General features: G+C 41.2%; 1 protein-coding gene across 1 annotated transcript in view; it reads right to left on the bottom strand.

Moving 5' to 3' along the window:
- The window catches only part of GPC4 (glypican 4), a 159,436-nt gene that overhangs the window by 27,676 nt on the left and 109,366 nt on the right, over positions 1-22,394 (bottom strand). The window contains exon 4 of the mRNA XM_077493220.1: positions 5,017-5,182. Within this exon, the coding sequence (XP_077349346.1) occupies positions 5,017-5,182 (166 nt within the window). The remainder of the gene's footprint in view (positions 1-5,016; positions 5,183-22,394) is intronic.

The raw sequence follows: 22,394 nt of genomic DNA, 5'->3' as shown, positions 1-22,394 counted from the left end.
GACAGTCATTTTTGCCATGCTACAAAGCAATGAATCGCCACCATGGCATGTGCATTACTCCATCTGGATGCCTTTGCTGCTTAAGGGGGGGCTCAAAAATATGGCGTTTACTGCCTCCGCAACCACCAGTGTAAACTAAGCTGAAGAGTCCAATGGCACCAATTATGGCTCACTACTGAATGCAGGTTTAATCTTTGTGTTTATTAAACAGTACAGTCAGACAGGCCATACATGGACTCAACTGCTTTCCTGCTTTTCCTGATTTCCAGGGAATTTGCTTGATTCCAAAGCAGTCCCCGCCGACAGAAGTCCATGATCATCAATAGCAGCTACACTAGCGATAATCACATTTAAAATCTGGCAGGCTGGTTGTACCCAAGTTGATCAGTTTAATACATACAGCCTGCCCATAAATGATTTGAATCTTGGCCAGTTCCTGCATCATACTTTTAACTGCTAAAACATGAAAGTAGAGGAAAGACTATAAAAATAGAGGCCAATAACAGTCAGATAGACATTATCCATCTTTTTATGTGACTTCAGCATGTCAGAGTGCAAAAAAGTAGTATTCTAGGACAGCATTGAGCCATTTGGCCATGAAACAAAAAAATACAAATTTAAAAGTGAAATGAAATGTAATAGTGGTCCCTGGGGCTCGTGCTATAATTTGCAGGTATGCACAGCAGATGAAAGACAAAGTGCCCTCCTCCTGTAGCCCAAGTCATCAACCTTCTCGAATTGCTGCTAAAAATGCCAGCACCTGGAGCTTAAGCTGGCCATGCAAAGATTTCTCTTATTCAGTTCAACTAAAAAGCATGGATGGCAAAATCTGCATCTGGCCATTGTATTCTGACAGCCACTAATGGCACCTGTCTGAAAACCCAAACAGTGACTGATATAATTCAGCCAATTTTCTTCTATTTGGTTACTTCAATTTGTCAAAAGAAGCGCGCAGAGTCAGGTGGTGTCAACTGCTCCAATTTCAGCAGATTCAAAGGAATTGGTCCAAATGCAAGCCATGTATAGCCAGCGGCATGCTGAAATTGTACACTGTGCTACACATGTGCAGCTGTTAGAGTACAATTAGAAATAACTGTACGACAACTTTCACACTATGGTGGCAGTCGGCAGTAAAACAGTGTTATTTTTAGTGCCGCTTTACCGTTGTCTTAGCGGTGCTAATCGGCCGCTACCGGGGTTAAAACAACCCCCTCTAGCACCCGAAAAAGGGTTGCCGGCGCTGCCCTACTGTTTTAAATGGACAGCGGTGCTTTAGGATTGGTGTATACACTGCTCCTACAGCACTTCAAAGATGCGACTTGCAGGACTTTTTTTTACAGGCTTTGACACTGGAGAGACAGGAGAGGCTCTTTACAGGTGCTATTTGTAGCGTGGTATCGCCTGTAAAGCGCCTCAGTGTGAAAGTAGCCTTAGAACAAGAACTTTAGGAGACACTGCCATCTACATGGCAATAACATCTCAATGACAGAAAACAAAACTGGGGCCTTGGGGTTATTTCAATTTATAGTGTCAGTTGTGTCAGAGCATTAAAGAAGTTCACCTTTTGGGGAAAAAAATATGCAAATATTTTTGCAACCAGGAGCACGCAAGCATTGCAAGCCATGTCAGGCTCCTGCAGACAACCCCTACAGCTTTCAGACTGTACCTCTGTACATGCTGAGAGTTTGAAGGGCACATGGCTTGGGAAAGAATGATAAGCATGCTCACCAGCGCCCTCACAGTTCATGGTGGAAAGTGACAGTGGGTGCGGGGAGAGAAATCCCCACCCAAAGTCTCTGGGGATGGGACGTGAGAGTTTGGCTGCGGGGGCAACTGCTGAAGCATGTTAAAGCCTAAATATGGGTGTAACATGCTGCAGAAGGTGAACTTAGCCTTTAAGGAGCATAAACAAAAGAGGAGTGGTTGCCTAAAAGCTGGTTACGTATATATATATATATATATTTTTTAGAAGTCTGTCACATTCTATATGAATAGTATTTAATTACTAGAGAAAAAAAAATCTACTAAAGAGGTAACAGCTTGAAGACAGGATCTAAAACAATAATGTAAAAAGGGCAAAATGTAGCAAGCAAGGAACAGATTAATTAAAGCATTTTGTTAAATTCATGACATGGTTCTGGGGATTACAGCATTGTTCAGTGCCTAGAGCGCCTGAAACCTGATGTGCATTAAGTAACAGTGTATATACCAGCAGGGCAGCCAAAATACTTCTACATAGAGATCATCTGAGAGAAACGCCTAATGAAAACAGATTTTGTGGAAATAGCCAGTTGGCTTTAAGATTATAGCAGAATTAGTTTAGTATTAGCAGAGTTCAATGACGGCAGAAAAAAAATATATAATTTTCCTGGAAGCAAATCCTGGCAGACAGCAGATGTGCATTATCAGAAAACAAGAGTTAAAATATAACCACATCAGGGGCAATAAACTGAGAAATACTAACATAAAGATAAATATAAATTTATAATCAAAAGGCACAAACTGTACTTAAAGAGCATATATTTAGTAAGCCGTTCTTATTCTTAAGTTACTATGCTAAGGTACACAGTAATAACATTATGCCTTAAAAGCAATGCTCCCTTGGAAGCAGCCTTCTAAAAGGAGAGCAATTCAGGGAAATGTCTTTTTTTCTTTTTGCAACCCCGTAAGTTGACATTAAATCCACTTGATGTTTAAAGGCAGGTGTTTTTTTTATCTCAATGCATTCTATGCATTAAGATTAAAAAAAAAAAAAAAAAAAACCTTCAGTGTACAGCAGCCCCCCCAGCCCCCCCCCCCCCTAACACTTTCCTGAACCCCATCTCAATCCAGCGATGTAGCATTAGAGCCTCTGCTGTCCGGAACTCTCCCTCCTGGTTAGCTCAGACAGCAGTGGGTGCCGCTGACTCACGCTGCTGTCAAAGTCAGTGAGCGAGGGGGCGGGCCGAGACGTGGCTCCTTGTCTAAATGCACACACAGGCTGCTTGCTGTAGGGGCACTAGACAGAAGGGAGGGGCCAGGAGCACAGGTGAGGGACCCAAGAGGAGGGTCCCTCCGACATATATGAAATATATCGGTTGATTTACTAAAACTGAAGAGTAGAAAATTTGGTGCAGCTGTGCATGGTAACCAATCAGCTTCTAACTTCAGCTTGTTTAGTTAAGCTTTGACAAAAAAATATCTGGAAGCTGAGTGGTTTCTATGCAGAGCTGCACCAGATGTTGCAAACTCCAGTTTTAGTAAATCAACTGCATGATTTCTACCCAGGAACGGGGTTTTTTCGGCTTAATGGGACTCAATTGTGCAAATGTTTCTGACCAAAATGTCTTAAAAACAGTATTGTCCATGTGAAATGCTACATTTTAAGTGAAGCGAGTAAGTGGACTCAAATTAGCTACAGAAGCAGGCAGCCTCTCATTGCTTTCAAATGGGTTACTTACTCCAAGCCAATTGCAAGGGGTTCTCCGATCTATCTGCAGGCAGTGCGTATTTACAGGTGTGAATGCACCTTAATTCATGCAACTGCTTCTAAAGGTCATTAAAGAGAAAATTTCAAACATATATACAGGACAGGTTGCAGATTTTCACCATTTGTCCTATTTTGGTATGGTGTTATGCCAAGATCATTCCAGTCTGTACTGGAATGGCTCCCGATTGAACGGGAGCCCTGGTAAGAGCGGCAGGAGGGGGGGGGGGGGATGTCCCCTCCCGCTCCTCCGGCTGAAAAGCCGATCACCGGCTCTGAAAAACGGTACCGGGATGATGCCCGCAGGTGTGGGCATCGTCCCGTTATATTCCCCAAAATCCGAGTGCGGTAAGGGGACATGGAAGCACAAATATGTTTTAGAGTATTCAGGAGTCAGAAGAAGTGGGATTGTGTACTTTTATTACTATAAAGTGGATAAGAAAATGGCAAGATTTTATTTTTGGTGCTGGATTTTGGGAACTAAAGCAGGCACAAAAGCTGCAAAGCCCTAAGGGCCCTTTCATATGGGGACCGTCTGGGTCCGCCTGTCCGTTTTTTCAGGCAGACACAATCGGACCATTCATTACCCTCTGAGGGGCAGAGGATGTAAAGGGACGTGTTTGTTTACACCCGCCGACATCCAATCCTACCTGCTACAAGCAGACAGATGGAGGATCCGTTGCTGTGGTGGATCGATAGACAGTAGAGCTGCACGATTCTGGCCAAAATGAGAATCACAATTTTTTTGCGTAGAATAAAAAGGTCACGATTCTCTCACGATACTTGCGACGTAAAATCTTTCACATTATACAAAAGAAATGGGCTAATGTTACCATTTGCTTTTTTTTATATATTCAATTTTTTTTTTATTCCATTTGAAAGTCTGCTGTGCAAATACAGTATGACATAAAATATTGCAACAACCACCATTTTATTCTCTAGGGTGTTTACTAAAAAAAAAAATATATATATATAGACTGTTTGGGGTTCTAGCAAATAAAAAAATTATTTTAACTTGAAACCAACAAATGTCAGAAAAAGGTTTAGTGTTTAAGTGGTTAAACTTTTTTCACTTACACACAGTCTATTCCATTGACAAATTGCTACAATGTTTATAATCAAGTTCAACTGATAAAGAATGTTTTGATTCTTGGCACACTGCCCAGTTTCTCTTCCTTTCTTTTGATGGCTGGGGCTTCAGAAGAGCAGAGAGAATTCTTTGCATAGAAAGAATTGTGAAACACTTTATTCAAGATCGCAATAACGATTCTCAACTATTAATTGTGCAGCCCTAATGGTAAGTGGAATGTAAAACGGACTGGCGGTCCCTTTACATCTGACCGTCCAAAAAAGAAATCTGTGTCTGTGTTCTGCATTATCGGATTGGACCTGTCATCCACCTGCTTATTGGGGATCAGCGGGCAGATCTCTGCTGAGCCGGTGGAGTCTATCAGTGTGAAAGAGCCCCAAGTCAACAAGGCAAAGGAAGCAACACTAACAAAAAAATACAACCGTTTTTTTTTTGTTTTTCAAAACCACACGTCACCTACCTATAAAATTGTTCCATTCCGTATCCAGATCTCCTGGATTTGCCAGACAGCCTCTCATCACATTCAAACAGTAGTTGTTGCAAGGCTTTACAGTTACCAGTCCTTTACAATAAGGACAGTAGGTCATCTTCATCATGGCCCGTACACAGTGAGGCGTAGGGTTCACCTACAGTCAAATAAATGGGGAAAAACAATGAGTATGAAAATCTTAGACATTACAAACATTTAGTGCAGGATATTATCACTTTTACAATCTGAGCCAACTATTCCATTTCAGCTCCCCAGAATTTTTTTGTAGGTAAAGGCTGAAAGTTGGGTGGTTTGTATGGCTTTATATACAGTATATCACTATTGAGTTGGACCACTTCACTGTAGTAACGATTCATTTGTTCTCAAGGTTTCTGAGGTCTGGCGTTCTCCAGGATGACAATACATGTTACTTCAGAGTCCTAGTTACTAGGAGAAGCTGAAAACTGCATTGTGTGACCCAGGAATAGATTAACATATTTATTGATGGGATTATCATGGCATACTTCATCTGTATGCTTACCAGGCATCTGACTTTTCAGAGCATGACACTGGCGTGATACAACAAAGAGCACAGTAGCAGCAGTATGGCACATTTTTACAGTTTCTTAGCAGAGAAATACAATACCATTGCTGCTGTCTTGGCATGGGCTACACAATCCCCAGATCATGTTGGTGAGAAGAAATGGGGCATTTAGAACTGAAGGTCCCAGAAGGATGGTACAAAGCATTTTTTCTGTATTTCAGAAAAGATGGTTTCTATAGCTGGAACTTTCTGTATGTTTAAGTCAGAACTTTTTCAAGCTATAATTACCTTTAGGACTCGTGCACACTGGACGTTCTAAAAACACCAGTAGATTTCGCAGTACAAAGCTGTATTGGTAGAATGAGTTTTGCAGCACTATTCTGGGTTTTTTTACGCTTTTTTTTTTTTTTTTAAGCAAAACTATACTCCCACAAAAGCTTATGGCTCAAAAATTCTGATAAATGCTGAATAGCTGTGCTTTTTGGTGTCTTGCTATTATCAGCTTTTGAGCATTTTTATCCATTTAAGCCCCAGACCACTTTGCAGCCAAAGGACTAGGCCCCTTTTTGCGATTTTTCGTTTTAACTGACAATTGTGCGGTTGTGCGACATGGCTCCCAAACAAAATTGGCGTCCTTTTTTCCCCACAAATAGAGCTCTTTTGGTGGTATTTGATCACCTCTGCGGTTTTTATTTTTTGCGCTATAAACAAAAATAGAGCGCCAATTTTGAAAAAAGCTATATTTTTTACTTTTTGCTATAATATCCCCAAAAAAATATATATAAAAAAAACCTTTCCTCAGTTTAGGCCGATACGTATTCTTCTACATATTTTTGGTAAAAATAAATAAAATAAAATCGCACTTAGATGTTATTGATTGGTTTGCGCAAAAGTTATAGCGTTTACAAAATAGCGGATAGATTTATAGCATTTTTATTAATATTTTGTTTTCCACTAGTAATGGCGGCGATCAGCAATTTTTATTGTGACTGACATTATGGCAGACACATCGGACATTTTTGACAAATTTTTGGGACCAATGTCATTAATACAGCAATCAGTGCTATTTAAATGCACTGATTCCTGTGTAAATGATACTGGCAGTGAAGGAATCACTAGGGGGCAGTTTAGGGGTTATGTATGACGTGATTTTTTTTTTTTTATTGTAGGGGGCGTGGCCTGGCATGTGACATCACCGATCTTCCTTCCCTATAAAAGGAAGCACGGGGAGGTTTGTTTACACAGATCTCTCCTCGTTCTTCAGCTCTGTGACCCGATCGCAGGACGCTATCGGGTCCGCTGGTCCCGCGGCCATGGAGCTCAGGACCGGTACGTGATTGTGCCCAGCCGTGCCATTCTGCCAATGTATATCGGTGTGAGGCGGTCCTTAATTGGTTAAAGCTGAAAAACTCCTCTTAAACACCGGTTTTGGAGTGTTTCCAGCCAGAAAATGCTGATAACCACCTACATGTTCATCGAAACTTAGGGAAACATGCCGGGGAGTTTACTGGCTGTGAAGCTAAAAACAGCAGCTGTAAAAGTGTCCGTAAAATCATTGAATTACATACACCATAAAAGCAAATGCAACCTGTCAGGAAAAACCAGGTTGCACAAGCAATTTATAATTTTTTTGCCCTCACGCACACTGATTATTATTAAAACGAAAGTAGTATTAGCTGTAGAAAGCTGTAGAATTTGTTTTTCAACATTTTTAGCAAATCTATAATCCCACAAAAGCTTATGGCTCAAAAACGCTGAACAGCTGCGTTTTTCAGCTTTTTTTTTTTTTTTTATGTATGATTTTACAGCTGAAAAGTCCTCTTAAAACCCACTAGTTTTGGGGTTTTTACTGGCTGTAGAAAATAATGGCTGAAGCAAAAAAAATGATTTACTGATAAATGAATAATTGTGTGAAAGATCAAACAGGAGTTTGGTAAGCACGTCTTTATAGATAGGTAGTTATAGGTTTATAGATAGTCTTAACACGAAACATCACAAACAGATACATCCAGTAAAGTTGAGTATACACTAGCTGTATTACTCAGATCAATGTTCTGTTTCAATACAGTGATGAGAACCTTCGAAGGAGTAGGATGGAAATTTCTCGCACAAATTAATTTCTAACAGTGTATACGTGGTCTACGTTGAGGAAATTACATTCTATCTAAAATCAAATGTTTATTTTATTCTTATTTTTTTTTACAAGTACCGTACTTATATAGTGCCATTAATTTATGCAGCACTTTACATCATTACTTCACATCAGTCGCTGCCCACACGGAGCTTACAATCCAAGGATCCTAAATCACATTCATTACACATACTAGGGCAGGGGTTGACAAATTTGCTTGGAATCTAGGAGCCAGCTTAAAAAGTTAGGAGCCAGGTCCGTGACGACGATCCGGACCTGTCCCTGGCCTGACATGGAGACGAGTGAGGGGAAGATAGCAGCGCCGTCGCCGCCCCCCCGTCTCCAAGTCATTGCCCATAGCTCTTAGAGGGACATTTTATTTTTTTCAAATGACAATTTTTTTTTCAATTGCATTTTAGTGTAAATATGAGATGTGAGGTCTCTCTGACCCCAGATCTCATATTTAAGAGGACCTGTCATGCTTTTTCTATTACAAGGGATTTTTACATTCCTTGTAATAAGAATAAAAGTGACACAACATTTTTTTTAAAAGAACAGTGGAAAAAAAAAAAAGTTAAAATAAAGCAGAAAAAATAATAATTTTTAAACGCGCCCTGTCCTGCCCGCATATAAAAATCGGTGTTCGAACCACACATAGGAGGTAGCGCCGTGATCGGTAGAGCGAGAGCAATAATTCTACCCCAGACCTCCTCTGTAACTCAAAACGTGCAACCTGTAGAATTTTTTTTAAACGTCGCCTATGGAGATTTTAAAGGGTAAAAGTTTGTCGCCATTCCATGAGCGGGTGCAATTTTGAAGCGTGACATGTTGGGTATCAATTTACTCGGCGTAACATTATCTTTCACAATATAAAAAATAATTGGGCTAACTTTACTGTTGTCTTATTTTTTTATTAACTAAATTATTTTTCCCAACAAAAGTGCGCTTGTAAGTCCGCTGCACAAATACGGTGTGACAGACAGTATTGCAACAACCACCATTTTATTCTCTAGGGTGTTAGAATAAAAATATATATATAATGTTTAGGGGGTTCTAAATAAAGGGAAGAAGAGGCAGGTAATATAATAATACAGGCAGAGGAATCTTCATTAACATTGCTGGTTTGTCATACCAACGACGACCACAAGAGGGCGCCAGATTCCATAAGGAATCATAGGACCGCAGAAGGCCTCAAAGCCGCGGCCTAAATTTTCGGCCGCCGGCGGAACGGCCCGACGCGATCACGCTGGGGGGGTCCACAGGCACAGGATACCCCCAGCTGTGCTGCCCCAGGCGCGAGGTCGCTATTTCTAGTCGCCAATGCGACCTGGCGACCGGGTTTTGTCGAGCCCTGTACTAGGGCCAATTTTAGACAGGTGCCAATTGGCCTACCAGCATGTCTTTGGCCTGTAGGAGGAAACCGGAACCTGCAAACTCCAGGCAGGTAGTTGGGATTCTTAAAAGCAAAATTAAATTGAGGCACTTTCAATTGTCATCTGTCCAGTCATCAAATCTACAATGTTCATACGATTGCTTGTTCGAAAATCTACTAGTATATAGCAATAGATAGTATGCGGTTACCAAAAAAAACTTGCAAATTTAGGGCTTGCTCGAATTGGAATGCACAGGTTAATGCATGTTACATTAATTCACAGTTCGAGGCCTTTTTTCAAACTCATTACAATGTAAGAGATTGGTAGGAACAGACTGTTTAATACTACCATGGATTTTCTGATATCCACACGTCTTGCGCGGTTAAATTCAGCAAGGTCCAGGCCAATGCATCGGGGGGATGGAAGAAGCCTCGAGGTACCCATAGACAAGAAATGATCATTGCATAACTTGGCCCATTACCGTCAAACAGGGAAAAGGTGTACAAGCAGTCTGTGACCTTTTTAAAGACCTTTAGTTAAGAAATGACTGTAGAAGCGGATTTTACTAGCCAAGTGCTATTGTTCATCCAAGATAGGTCTGGTGCCAGGCATGTTTGCCGAGTAAGTAAACATGTAGACATGTCAGACAAGTGCAAATGCTTCTGTGCAGTCATTCATTACAAACAACCTGACTTCAGTTTACCATACTGAGATCGGGTAAAATATTAAAAGGTTATGAGATACTGCACTTTTCACAAGCTTACAAAAAATAAATAAAAAATACCCGCTATTTTACAAAACTTTTCTGATGATATGGAAGTGGAACCCACCACCTGCAGCTTCCCATACTTGGGGACCCTAAACCCAAACTCTCAGAAATCACCTTTAAGAATGAATTGAGCCTGGAAAAAACAGTTAACAGAAGTCTACCAGCAAGCTTCTGCTACTCCAACAGGAACCAGTTTGTCAAAGCAATGTAATTGAGAACATGTCCAGAATTCCATTGTAGATTGCTGGAGTACTTTATCGCTATGCAGAGGGGTTGTGAAACAGTGAAAACTTCTTTTGAAGAAGGAACAAATAGAAAAAGTGAAGAATTGCCATTTTATAGTGCTATAACTGTGTTTAAGTTGCACCCTAAAAAAAAATTGTTTCCTTTTTCTGGAATTGGTCCTAAAACGTAGCAGTGCACTCTCTGGGGTGCCTAGGCACGCCTATGACTGCAGCCTTAAAGTGGTATATCTTCAGTGTGCGACCTAAAGTACTGTGGATCCGACTGCTAGTCTAGAAGATTTGGATTTTGGTGATGTCACTACTGTGCAAAACCCTGCCTCTACCAAGATGGACGCCTCCATACAGAAAAATGTGGAACAATGCATAGGGCGACCACAGGCTTTTTGGGGCCCAGCTAGTAGGAATCAGTTGTTCTTTAATGGAGTGTAAATATTTATGTTTATATAGTTGCTCAAATTGATTAACTTTCTCAGTTCAATGTATGCAGCTGGGTGACCATCCACCAGAACATGAACAATTAGGCATACAATAGTTCAAACAGTGTGGTCCAGAGTCACATAGGTGAGCCATAAATAGGAGCAGGTTGGTTAGATATATATATATATATATATATATACATATACATATACATATATATATATATATATATATATATATATATATATATATATATACACATATACACACACACACACTCGCACACATTTAGAATCCTGGGGGGGGGGGGGGAACAAAACTATTTTTTTCATATGGCTGGAAAGAGTAATACATGAATATACACAGCCCCCTCCTTTCCTCTCTTCCTTTCCCATACCATACATGAATATTAGAATTTTTAAATCATTTGAGAGCGCAGTTTGAAAGTGCATTTACTTAAGTGAAAGAGCAGGGGTTGAACTCATATCCATTACTTTTGTTTTGAGTATTTTTGGTGTTTAAGATGCCCAACATGTCCTGGAATTTCTATAACCATTATACAAGCTACATGGTCAACAATATTTTAATGAGCACTGGCCACGAAGAAGTCACAACAGGGGGGCAGAGGTAAGATTTTATCAGTAGATTCTGATTAACATTAAGCGTTCAGCTTAATGTTTTAATGTATTAAAACACTAAGACCCCTTTCACACCAGGGCATTTTGCAGGCACTATAGCGTTAGAAACCACGCCTGCAATCTGCCCTCAAACTGCTGCTCCTTTGTATCCAGTGTGAAAACCCCCAAGGGCTTTCACACCGGAGCGTTGCACTTGTAGGACGTCAGGAAAAGTCCTGCCAGCAGCTTCTTTGGAGCGGTGAAGGAGCGGTGTGTTTACCGCTCCTCCACCGCTGCTCCCCATTGGGGCAACGCTGTATTACTGCCGGCAAAATGCCGCTATTGCGGCGTATTGCGGGAGGGGGGGTGTTTAACCCTTGCTTGGCTGCTAGCAGGGGTAAAAGTGCCCCGCTAGCGCCCAAAATGTGCTGCAAATCAGATGGTAAACCGCCGCTAAAAATACACGCTATAGGCTCGGCGGTGTGAAAGGGGTCTTAAAGTGGCTGTAAAGCCTACATTTTTTTTTACCTTTATGCATTCCTTGCATTAAGGTAAAACATGTTTGGGCATCAGTATCCCACCCAACCTCCCCCTTCATTTCGATTTAGCGCTGTGCATGTCTGCAGCTCTACTCTCCCCTAACTTCAGTGTTTCACTGGCTTTGCTGGGGCACCAGGAGCCATTGGCTCCTAGTACTGTCAATCAAAGTCAGTGATGTGAGGGCAGAGCTGAGTACCGCTGTCTGTGTCAATGGACGCAAAAGTGGGGCACAGGTGCGAAAGCGTACAAGTGCTCCCATGGAAAGCAGCTTTCCATGGGGACAATGGATAGGCTGAAAGGGCCAGGAATGCTGACGGGCGACCCAAAAACAGGAGGTTCGCAGCCGCTCTGTGCAATTCCATCAAACAGAGCAAATACAGACACTTTTTTTTATCTTTACAATCACTTTAAGGGTTTTCTGGAGGCGCTGGTAACATAGCCAGGGCTTCATAGGTGCACCATGGGAAGGCTACATCACAAGATCAATGATGTAGTCGTAAAATTGTTAAAGAAAAAGTTTTTGTTTTGTTTTTTCTCAAAAGATAAGTGTAATGTCCGAGTGTACGCACAAGATTAGCACATGGCACGTTTCTGCTGAAAATTTCACAAGATCTCAGGACAAAACTTTTTCTTCCATCATTTTTTTTCATTAGATGCATTCAGGTGCAGGCGTGGGATGAGGCACAAACGTCAGTTGATGGGGAAGCAGAGAAGTGAAGGTGACCAAACATGACTATTTAAAAAAAAAAAAAACGGTGGCACAGATTTTCGACTTTACATAAATGTAAAGCATTTACTAAAAATAAAGTATTAAGTGTTGGGGGGAGCATTTTTCTCATCCCGTGTTTAAATGTTTAATGATATTTCTTTCACAAAAAGGTGTTCAGCCTAATTTACCAAGAATGAGATTTGAACAAAACAAAGTCAATAATCAGCTCAGCAACCAGCACCAAAGTAAAATAAAAGGTAAATAGGCCATGTTTAACTTTTGTTGTGTTAGTTCAAGGAAAAGCAAACAAAACCCCATTTGGTGGTATCGACAATTCTGTGTCAGAATGATAAATTTCCCACAATAGCTGATAACACCCTTAATTGACCTTGTTCATTAATTCCGCATGAACTTTAAGACTATAGATACTGAAAGGCTTAATCAGGTGAGAGCTTTGTCAGCTTTTGATTACTAGAAGTATTCACAGACCTTAAACAGATTGTGTCACCCCCACCAAAAAAAAAAAAAAAAAAAAAAAAACGGCTTGTAAAAGCAGATAGTATAAAGCAAGCTATAGATGATGCAATTTCCTTTCCTGCAGTCAATGAAGAAAAACTGCTTGATTCTATTATTAACACAGTCAGTGGTGAAAGGGGAATCCCTCCGGCGGCACTATGATGTCTTCCTGCCCATAGATGGATCGAATCTCGGCCAGTTCAGCAAGAATAGTGCGAGATTCGAACCGTCTATGGCCGGCTTAAGGATATGTAAACCAACAAAAACTTTAAGGTGGGTTGAAGCGAAATTCGGCTGGTTCACCAGGGACCGGCAGAATTTTGATCTGTGTGTGGGCCTCCCGGTTCGACAGAAATTAGTAGAACAACATCTACTGAATGGCCACGCTGGAAAACTTTGATCAGTACCTGCAGTTAATCTGTGTAAAAAATGCAGAAAATGCAGAGTATACGTTAAGGTAAAAAACGCTTTCGTTTAGAAGCTCTGTACTCGGGTGAAGTTCTGCTCGTTTTCTTCCTACCCCCCTCTGGCATATTTTTGGGCATTTTTTTTTGGGGGGGGGGGGTTTATGTTGGAAGTACATTCTTTTCACAGGTACCCCACTCTCCACCCCTAGGTGATCCTAGCAGAAATTGAAAAAGTATTCCTGTCACTTGAAATTTTACACATTTTGTCACGTTACAAACAAAAATGTAAATATATTTGATTGGGATTTTATGTGACAGACAATGTGGATCATAATTGTAAAGTGAAAGGAAAATGATAAATGGTTTTCAAATTTATTAAAGTGTGGCATGCATTTGTATTCAGCCCCCGAGTCCATACTTTGTAGAACCATCTTTTGCTGCAATTACAGCTACGAGTGTTTTTGGGTATGTCTCTACCAGCTTTGCATCTCTAGCGTGAAATTTTTGCTTATTCTTTGCAAAGTAGCTCAAGCTCTGTTAGACTGGATAGAAAGCACCTGTGAACCGCAATTTTTAAGTCTTGCCACAGATTCTCAATTGGATTTAGGTCGTGACTTTGAAAGGCCCATTCTAACACATGAATATGCTTGGATTTAAAACATTCCACTGTAGTTCTGGCTGTATGTTTTCTTGTTGGAAGGTGAACCTCCACCCCACTCTCAAGTCTTTTGCACACTCTTAACAGGTTTTCTTCTACGATTGCCCTGTATTTGGTTCCATCCATCTTCCCATCAACAGTGACCAGCTTCTCTGTCCCATGCTGAAGAAAAGCATCCCCACAACATGATGCTGCCATCACATTTCCTGGTAGGGATGGTGTGTCCAGGGTGAAGTGCAGTGCTCGTTTTTCGCAATACATAGCATTTGGCTTTTAGGCCAAAAAGTTCAATTTTGCTCTCATTTGACCAGAGCACCTTCTTACACGTTTGCGGTGTCCCCCACATTGGTTCGCGCAAAGTCTTATGGCTACCTTCCAACAATGGCTTCCTTCTTGCCAGTCTTCCATGAAGACCAGATTTGTGGAGTGCACGACTAATAGTTGTCCTCTGGACAGATTCTCCCACTTGAGCTGTGGATCTCTGCAGCCCCTCCAGAGTTACTATGGGTCTCTCGGCTGCTTCCCTGATTAATGTTCTCCTTGCCCGGCCTGTCAGTTTAGGTGGACAGCCACGTCTTGGTAGGTTTACAGTTGTGCCATACTCTTTCCATTCTTGGATGATGGATTAAATAGTGCTCCGTAAAATGTTCAACGCTTGAGATTTTTTATTATAACCTAACCATGCTTTAAACTTCTCCACAGCTTTATACCTGACCTACTTGTAGGCAATTGGTCCCACTAGATTTTAGTTAGCGGTATCAAAATAAATGGACACTTTTCAGATATTTGTAAAAAATGTGGAAAACCATTTATCATTTTCCTTCCACTTCACAACTATGTGCCACTTTGTGATGGTCTAACAAAATCCCAATAAAATACATTGAGGTTTTTGGTGGTAACATGATGAAATGTGGAAAAATTCAAGGGGTATGAATTATTTTTCAAGGCACTGTACACATACACGCACTCCTGACCATAATAAATACACACAATCTGTACCAGACCTTACACCCATCTTTTTTTTTTTTTCATTTTACAAATCTTCATAAGATCACACAAGAACTTTATTTTGTAGTGCGTTTTCATCCATCATTTGAATGGGTTGAAGTCACACAAAAAGTAGTGCATGCACTATTTTTTTTTTTTTTTTTAAACGCAACCGGATTGCATGGTACTTCTGTACAGCCAAAGTACAGTGTTTGTGACCTGTGTTTGGGGTATCAGCATTGCAATGACAACAGCTGTAAATCGCAAGTGAAGTACATTCTGAATGTGGTGTGGGAAACGCACATGGACCGTGGGTTTTGCACACTACATTCTAATGTGAACAAGCCATAACTGAATAAGCCAAGTTAACGACTAACAAATACTGCAAACACAAAAGCAGATAATAAAGAAGCATGAAGGTCTGAATCATATCACAGCTGAATCATCTAGTACTTGAGTGAACCAATCCACTAATCTTACCTTGTCTGATAAATTTATGAACGCATGAAAATTTGCCTTTTACTTCTTATCATTATAAGGCACTTAGAGGTTAAGGAAGCCACTCCTTGCCAAGAGGCCACAATAAAATCCAAAGGAAAGATATTGCATTCTCTCACATGTCCATCACAGGCTACAACATTCAGACTATTGGTAAAAGCTTAGAAAAAAACATGTTCTGCAAGAGACAAATTAACCAAACGCAGTTTGTGGCATTGTGAAACATTGCAAATTATTTCACACAATATGAGAGTTCATTTTTTTCTGCTGGAATTGATATAATAGACATAAAGGACTCTAAAATCTCTGTTGTTGCCAAGCCGCCATACCAGAATTTCTCCTAATCGGAGTCATGGTGCAGATCTAGTTTTAGGCCTGATTCATACCTATGCAGGTTGCAGTTTGCATATTCCAGGTGCATTTAGCGTTTTTTTCAATACACATTTTTGATCCATTGAAGTCGATGTAACCAGAAAATGGCCCTTTGCATAAAATGCACAGATGCGAACAACATCCATAGGAAACCATATTAAATCGACTGTAGTGTTTTTCTGCAAAACTGAAAAATGTATAGGTGTGAACCAGGAGTTCAGATGGGAGAAATTTCTATCCTTGCATCATGGGTCCTCTGATAATACCATCTACAAAAGACAGCCACCACAATCTGTCTTGGGGAGGACTGATTTTATTGGTGCCAGTGGCTTAGTATCAGGGATGGACAATGGAACACTATTGAGGGTCATGTTTTTGTGGGTAACCATAAATTAGGGTTTCTAAATGTTAAAAAGCCAGTGCATAGCAGTATCCCATGTGTTTTATAGAATGATCCTACCTTGCCATTCAATGGACAGTGCATGCAGACAAACTCCATAGTCAGGAAAGCATATTTATATAAATGCATTCCTACACCCCAACCCTTTCAACAGAGGCATTTGATACAGTCACTTTCAATCTGTACATTGTCATAAATGTACAAGAATAGTTTATAACATCTGTATACACCTATGGTTACTTTAGAGATTTGATGAAAGATTTTTTATACTAGATTTGCAACAGAAATATATATTTTTTTTAACATTCCTCATTTTAGATTTTCCAAAAAGTGGGGTTACAGGAAAAGTACTTCAGTTTTGTAGCAAGCACTGAATCCTCAAAAAGAGGGACGGGGGCTCTGTGTTCCATGATGTACTCAACGAACAGGATTTTACAGGCAAGTATGACAAAAAAGAAAATCCTATTTTCTTTTTCATACATTATGGGACATAGAATTAGGCTAATATTCATTACCTACTGGGATGTCCCAGAGCAATAGCCTTGAGGGGAGGGAGACACCATGCCAAACAATAGCCATCAGACCTTATATGGCAGCCTGCAGTACACTGCGGCTGAAAGCCAAAGCCCCGGCTGCTCGAGCATCCACTTGATAACATTTTGTGAATGTATGCACTGAAGACCAGGTGGCAGTCTGATCTGAGCCACAGACACCTGATGGCGAAAAGCCCAGGAGGTTTCTACACCACAGGTAAAATGAGCTCTCACCCTAAAAGGGAGGAGCTTTAGGTTTCAGACCATAGGCCTGATTGACCAACTGACGGACCCAATTGGCAATGGAAGCTTTGGAAGCTACCTGCCCCTTCTTGGGTCCTTTTGGTAAAACAATAAAGGAGTCTGATCTTTGGATCTCCGCAGATCTAGACAAATAAAACTTGACTGCCAAGACAGCGTCCAAAGAATGCAGTCGTGTCTCTTCCACCAAATGAGGTTGAGTGAAAAAAGATGGCAAAATAATGTCCTGATGATGTCTCCCAGGGAGATGGTCAACAGGAAGTGAAAGCTGAGAGAACTGAGAGAATCTACTGGAAGTGATGGAATCTGAAAATCATTTAAAAATTCAAATAAACTGACAAGATTCTAAACCTCATGTGGAATGCAGAGTAAAATCATCAAGAAAAACAACCGACACTTGACTGGTTGACGATAGAGTCCCCCTGGTCGTCTGGTGCCTCGCTCAAGATTCTTCTCACCAAATATCTGAATTGTTTATCACAACACTCCTCTAGACAGAGGCCCTGGCTGGGTTTTTAGCCGCAGGCTCATAAGAGCTTGCCTTCTGGTAAGCACGCACTCAATGTGGTGGAGGTGCACCGTGTCTCAGTGGTGTTTATTTCAAGATTACATACTTGGTGCACATCATATGGACTGAATTTGTGCAATAAATAGGCTGCTGTTGTGTTGGAAGTTCACGCACATTGAGTTTTTTGGACTATACTCACATTCTTTTTATTTTCTTTTTTGTAGTATTAAACACACCTGAAAAGGGAGACCCTTTACTAGGGCTCACCAAGCCTCTATGCAACAATCCTGACTGACGTGACCCAGGTAAGGAGAAATAAACAGCTGCAAGTGCCTGGTTCAGAGCCCGCTCTGTGTCCCACAGCTGCCTTCTGGAAACGCTGCATGCTTGGCATACACAGCTTAACCACATCAATACTGGGCACTTTTGCCCCCTTCCTTCCCAAACCAACTTTCAGTGCTTTCGCACTTTCAGTAAGAATTACGTGGTCATGCTACACTGTACCCAAATGAAATTTTTAGCATTTTGTTCGCATAAATAGCGCTCTCTTTTGGTGGTATTTATTCACAACTCCGTTTTTTATTTTTTGCGATAAGCGAAAAAAAGAGAAGAAATTTTGAAAAAAAAAAATTCTTTATTCTATTTTTGTCATAAATGTAAGCCAAAATGTATTCTGCTACATATTTTTGAAAAAAAAAAAAAATCCTGTTAAGTGTATAATAATCGGTTTGTGTGATCATGGACATATGTACGCAAATGATCATGTACAGATGTGCGCAGGTGATCATGGACATGTGTGTGCAAATGATCATTGGGACATGTGATTTTACTGTTATATATGTGGGGGACATGCGTTTTGGGGATTACTATGTGGGGACATGTGTGTTTACTTTGTGCGCTTTACATGTGTGGTGACACTAGACTGGTGATCAGCGAGTAAAAAGTTGTAAAAAACAGCTCATACTCACTGATCACCAGCTGGCTGCAGAGATCGCTCTCCTCACCACTTCCGTGTGAGGTTAGGAGAGTCGATCGTCTAACAACTGGCTCTCTGTTTACATCACATGACGGCTGTGATTGGACACGGCCGTCATGTGATCAGGAGGGCCAATCACAGAGCCATCCTGCTGATCTAAGATGCACTGTGTCCGGATGACACAAGAGCATCGGGAACGCGCGCAATCCCGCTCCTTCTGAGGGACTTCCCTGAACGTCCACTCAGAAGGAGAAAGCACCCACCAGGCCGTACACATGCAGTGGGAAGTGGTTAAATAAGCTGGCTGTGCCCCGGAACGTTCTGTGGATGCATGCGCACGTGGTCCCGATGAAAGGGCTTGGCCCTATCCACATATGATGCAAATCTTTGTGCGTCAAGATAAAGGCTACGGCAAATGTGCGGTGAAGCCGCACGTGCGCCATGGCGAACCTAGGCAAAATAGCGCACCGTCGTGGGCCATCTTACATGTATATAAAAAAAAAAGAAAAACAGCTAGACACCAGCAAAAAGGGTACGCTTTGCAAACACCCACAGCTAGCCCAAAAACTCCCCGTATGGTCACCACACACAGGTGTTCAGCCTCTAGCTTGCTTGACTGATTGTTACAATCACTGGAACATCCCGTAATAATAATAAAGGGGTTCCACTTACCCGTTGAGGCATAGGGCAGCTTAGAAATTAAGAGCCCAATCTTCATCCTTCATGGGGGGTTCCTATCACTTGAGGACCTTCAAGGACTGGGTACCCTTTTCATGTTTAGGGTCCACTCCCTTGGACCTGTACAGCACCCTGCAGGAATGCCTTAGAGCTGTAGTGTCCAAGATTTCACTTTGCAGGGTCCAGTGCTCGGAGACCGCATTAGAGGATCTTGGCTCGGGTACCATTTATCTAAGCATACAAAGCCTGTGTCAAATGGATCAGATCGGTCAATACCTTGATTCCTTTAAGAAACGTTTATGGTACTAGAGACCTGGAGTTCAGAGAGCTCAAACAACTGTGCCATCCACCTTGCAGACACTGGTAAAAAAAAACTGAAGTACTTCCTGTACGGGAGGGGTTATATAGGGGATCACTTCCTGTTTAAAGACCTTTGGTCTATCAGTGTCCATTCACCTGGAGATGAAATATAACCCAGCAAGTAATGAATATTAGCCCGACTGTGTCCCATGATGTATGAAAAAAATATGTATTTATTGAGGAGGACATACTGGAACATGCTACACCCTAAAATTGGGTATAAGATGAAGCATGCTCCAGAAGGTGAACGTATCTTTTAAAGAGAACCTATTTTGTATTTAACCTCGTTAACTTTATAGCAATGCACCTTACAGAAAAAAAATACGCAATAGGAAAGCTTCTAATGTTTAAATCTACATATGCAGTAAATACACTGAGAAATGCACTGAATTTGCTTTATTTCTCCTTTACCCTGTAAACTGCCAACAAAGCTTTGACAAAAGTGGAATTAATTATATATATGATTCTGCTTTTCAACACTGCTTGAAGTCATCCAACAAATCACTGGCATACCATACCCATAATCATCTGCAAATGTGTGTTCCTGGGGCTTCTTTTCTTATCCAAGCAAAAAGCATAGAATTTATTGCTTATTTATGGATATTTTTTGCCAAGAATTTATGGGTTGTGCATCTCTCAATCTGAGCCTTCCACTTCCTTTGTTCTAGGCCTATGGGAAGTGAAGACTGCAAATGACTACTCACAACATACAGCTGTCAGTTTTCCAAAGCAAACAGAACATGGAGGCAAGCATCTGGTTTCTATGGGAAACTATATCTATGCCGCAATTTTTAAGCTATTAGATACCAGCTTCAAATTGCCAGGAATGTCACTTATGACATGTTTATATAGAAAATAATTACATTTAGTTTATGGTGCTATGTGCACAACAGCAATATACAGTGCATTCCTAAAGTATTCAGACCCCGTTCACTTTTTTCAACGTTGTTATGTTGCAGCCTGATACTACAGCCCCGCTCATCACCTGCCCAATACAACCTCAATCATAAAACATGGTGGTGGCAGCAACATAATGTGGGCGTGTTTTACAGCAGCAGGGACTGGAAGACTAGTCAGGCTAAGTACAGAGATATCCTTACTGAAAACCTCTGTTTTCAGCGCTCAGAACCTCAGACTGGGCTGAAGGATCACCTTCCAACATGACAACAATCCTAAGCACACAGCCAAAACTACACAGGAGTGGCTTAGGGACAACTCTGTGAATGTCCTACAGTGGCCTAGCAAGATCCCTGACGTGAACCCAATTGAACATTCTGGAGGGACCTAAAAATGGCTTTCCACCAACGGTTCCCATCCAACCTGACTGAGCTTAAGAGGATTGCAGAGATCGGGAATAGCCACAGTGCCTGTGATTGGCTCTTCGCGCTGTCAGCTTCATAGCGGCTCAGACACACAGACTTATGAACACGCCCAGCCACACGCCCCGGCTCATACTAAGAATGAGCGTGGCACTCAGGATTTGTCAGGCTAAAGAAGACCGATATATTGAGAGCATTAAAAACATAACACGCTCGAGCTTCGGGGGCCACAGATGTAAAAGTATATGCAAATTCCAAATGGGGGCCACATAAAACCAGAACACGGGCCACACTTTGGACATGTCTGGTGTAGATTAATGAGAAATAAATTTACAACTGTAGTATCAGGTTGCAATACAACATAGAAAAAAAGTGGAGGGGGTCCGAATACTTTGGGATTGCACTGTCCCTAAGGCTGTCCACACACAGTCCAATATTTGCAGTCAATGTGACCAATCTGATCACTGCTTGAAATAGAAATGCAGTAAAAGGTGGCAACTACTGAGGAATAGTTCTAGCATGCAACTCTGACAGAAATGTATTTTACGATTTTTAAAATATATAGTTTTAACATTCAAATGTTCAGAGAGAAAAGTCAGTGTGTAGTACTGTGAGAAGATGGTAAATCATGGCCCATCGTTTCTGGCATGACATGCATCTGTCTACTATGAGCACAAATCCATAGGAGGCGCCACACAAGCCTTTCTCAGAAACATATGGTGGAACCAGTGGTACCAGCACATGTAAATGGTCCCCGTTAGCTCACACCAAAAAACATTTACATGAGGATCAAACATGAACGCAAGCATGCACGCTTGTGTGATTCCTGCAGGTTCCTGTGTGGTGTGATTTTGCATACCATTCGTCTGAATAGGCTGAAATCGCACCAAAATGCAGAGAAAGTATGAACTTTTTAAAAAATGTGCCACACCAGATCGGATTTGGTGTCCACAAATGCACTGCATCCAAAATATGAGTTAGGTTACCTATGTTTACACTGGCAACCACAGCAGATCACAAATGAAGTGCGTTTTAGGTGGTGGTGTGGGAAACGCACCTTTTCTGTGCCGTGTTCTGATGTGAACCAACCCCATGTGTTCCTATAACTGCTCTGTTTTTCAAAAGATCTTTGCATTAACATGTACTGTCACTTTGCCGCTTGAAACACCAATGTTGAGAGAATTGGGGGAATTATACCCATATTGTATGTTACACGCAGGCAGTTCACACTGCCCTCTGCGAACCACTGCGGGTGTCACTAGAAAGTTAATGACATCCCCAGATTGTTTTTTGTATATCGCAGTGCGGACTGTCAAACGGTACAGGAATTGGATTGCATGGGTGTGAATCGAATTATAGTGCACACCAAAAAAAAAAAAAAAAGTCCTGCACCATTTTGATGAGAATGTGATGCGATTTCAGTCAATTTCTATAGCTGAATTTTTATTGCAATTATCTTATGTGATCTGCACAGCAATGTGGTGCAAATCACATGTGATGTCCACATTCGCACCAATATGAACCCAGCCTAAATGTCCAGTGCAAGCATAG

Source organism: Lithobates pipiens, unplaced genomic scaffold, assembly GCF_037356315.1.
Source record: "Lithobates pipiens isolate NorthernLeopardFrog02 unplaced genomic scaffold, aLitPip1_a1.2 Scaffold_1, whole genome shotgun sequence".
Classification (NCBI taxonomy): Eukaryota; Metazoa; Chordata; class Amphibia; order Anura; family Ranidae; genus Lithobates; species Lithobates pipiens.
The sequence above is the reverse complement of the archived record's forward strand: the minus strand, read 5'-3'. Positions and strand labels throughout refer to the sequence as shown.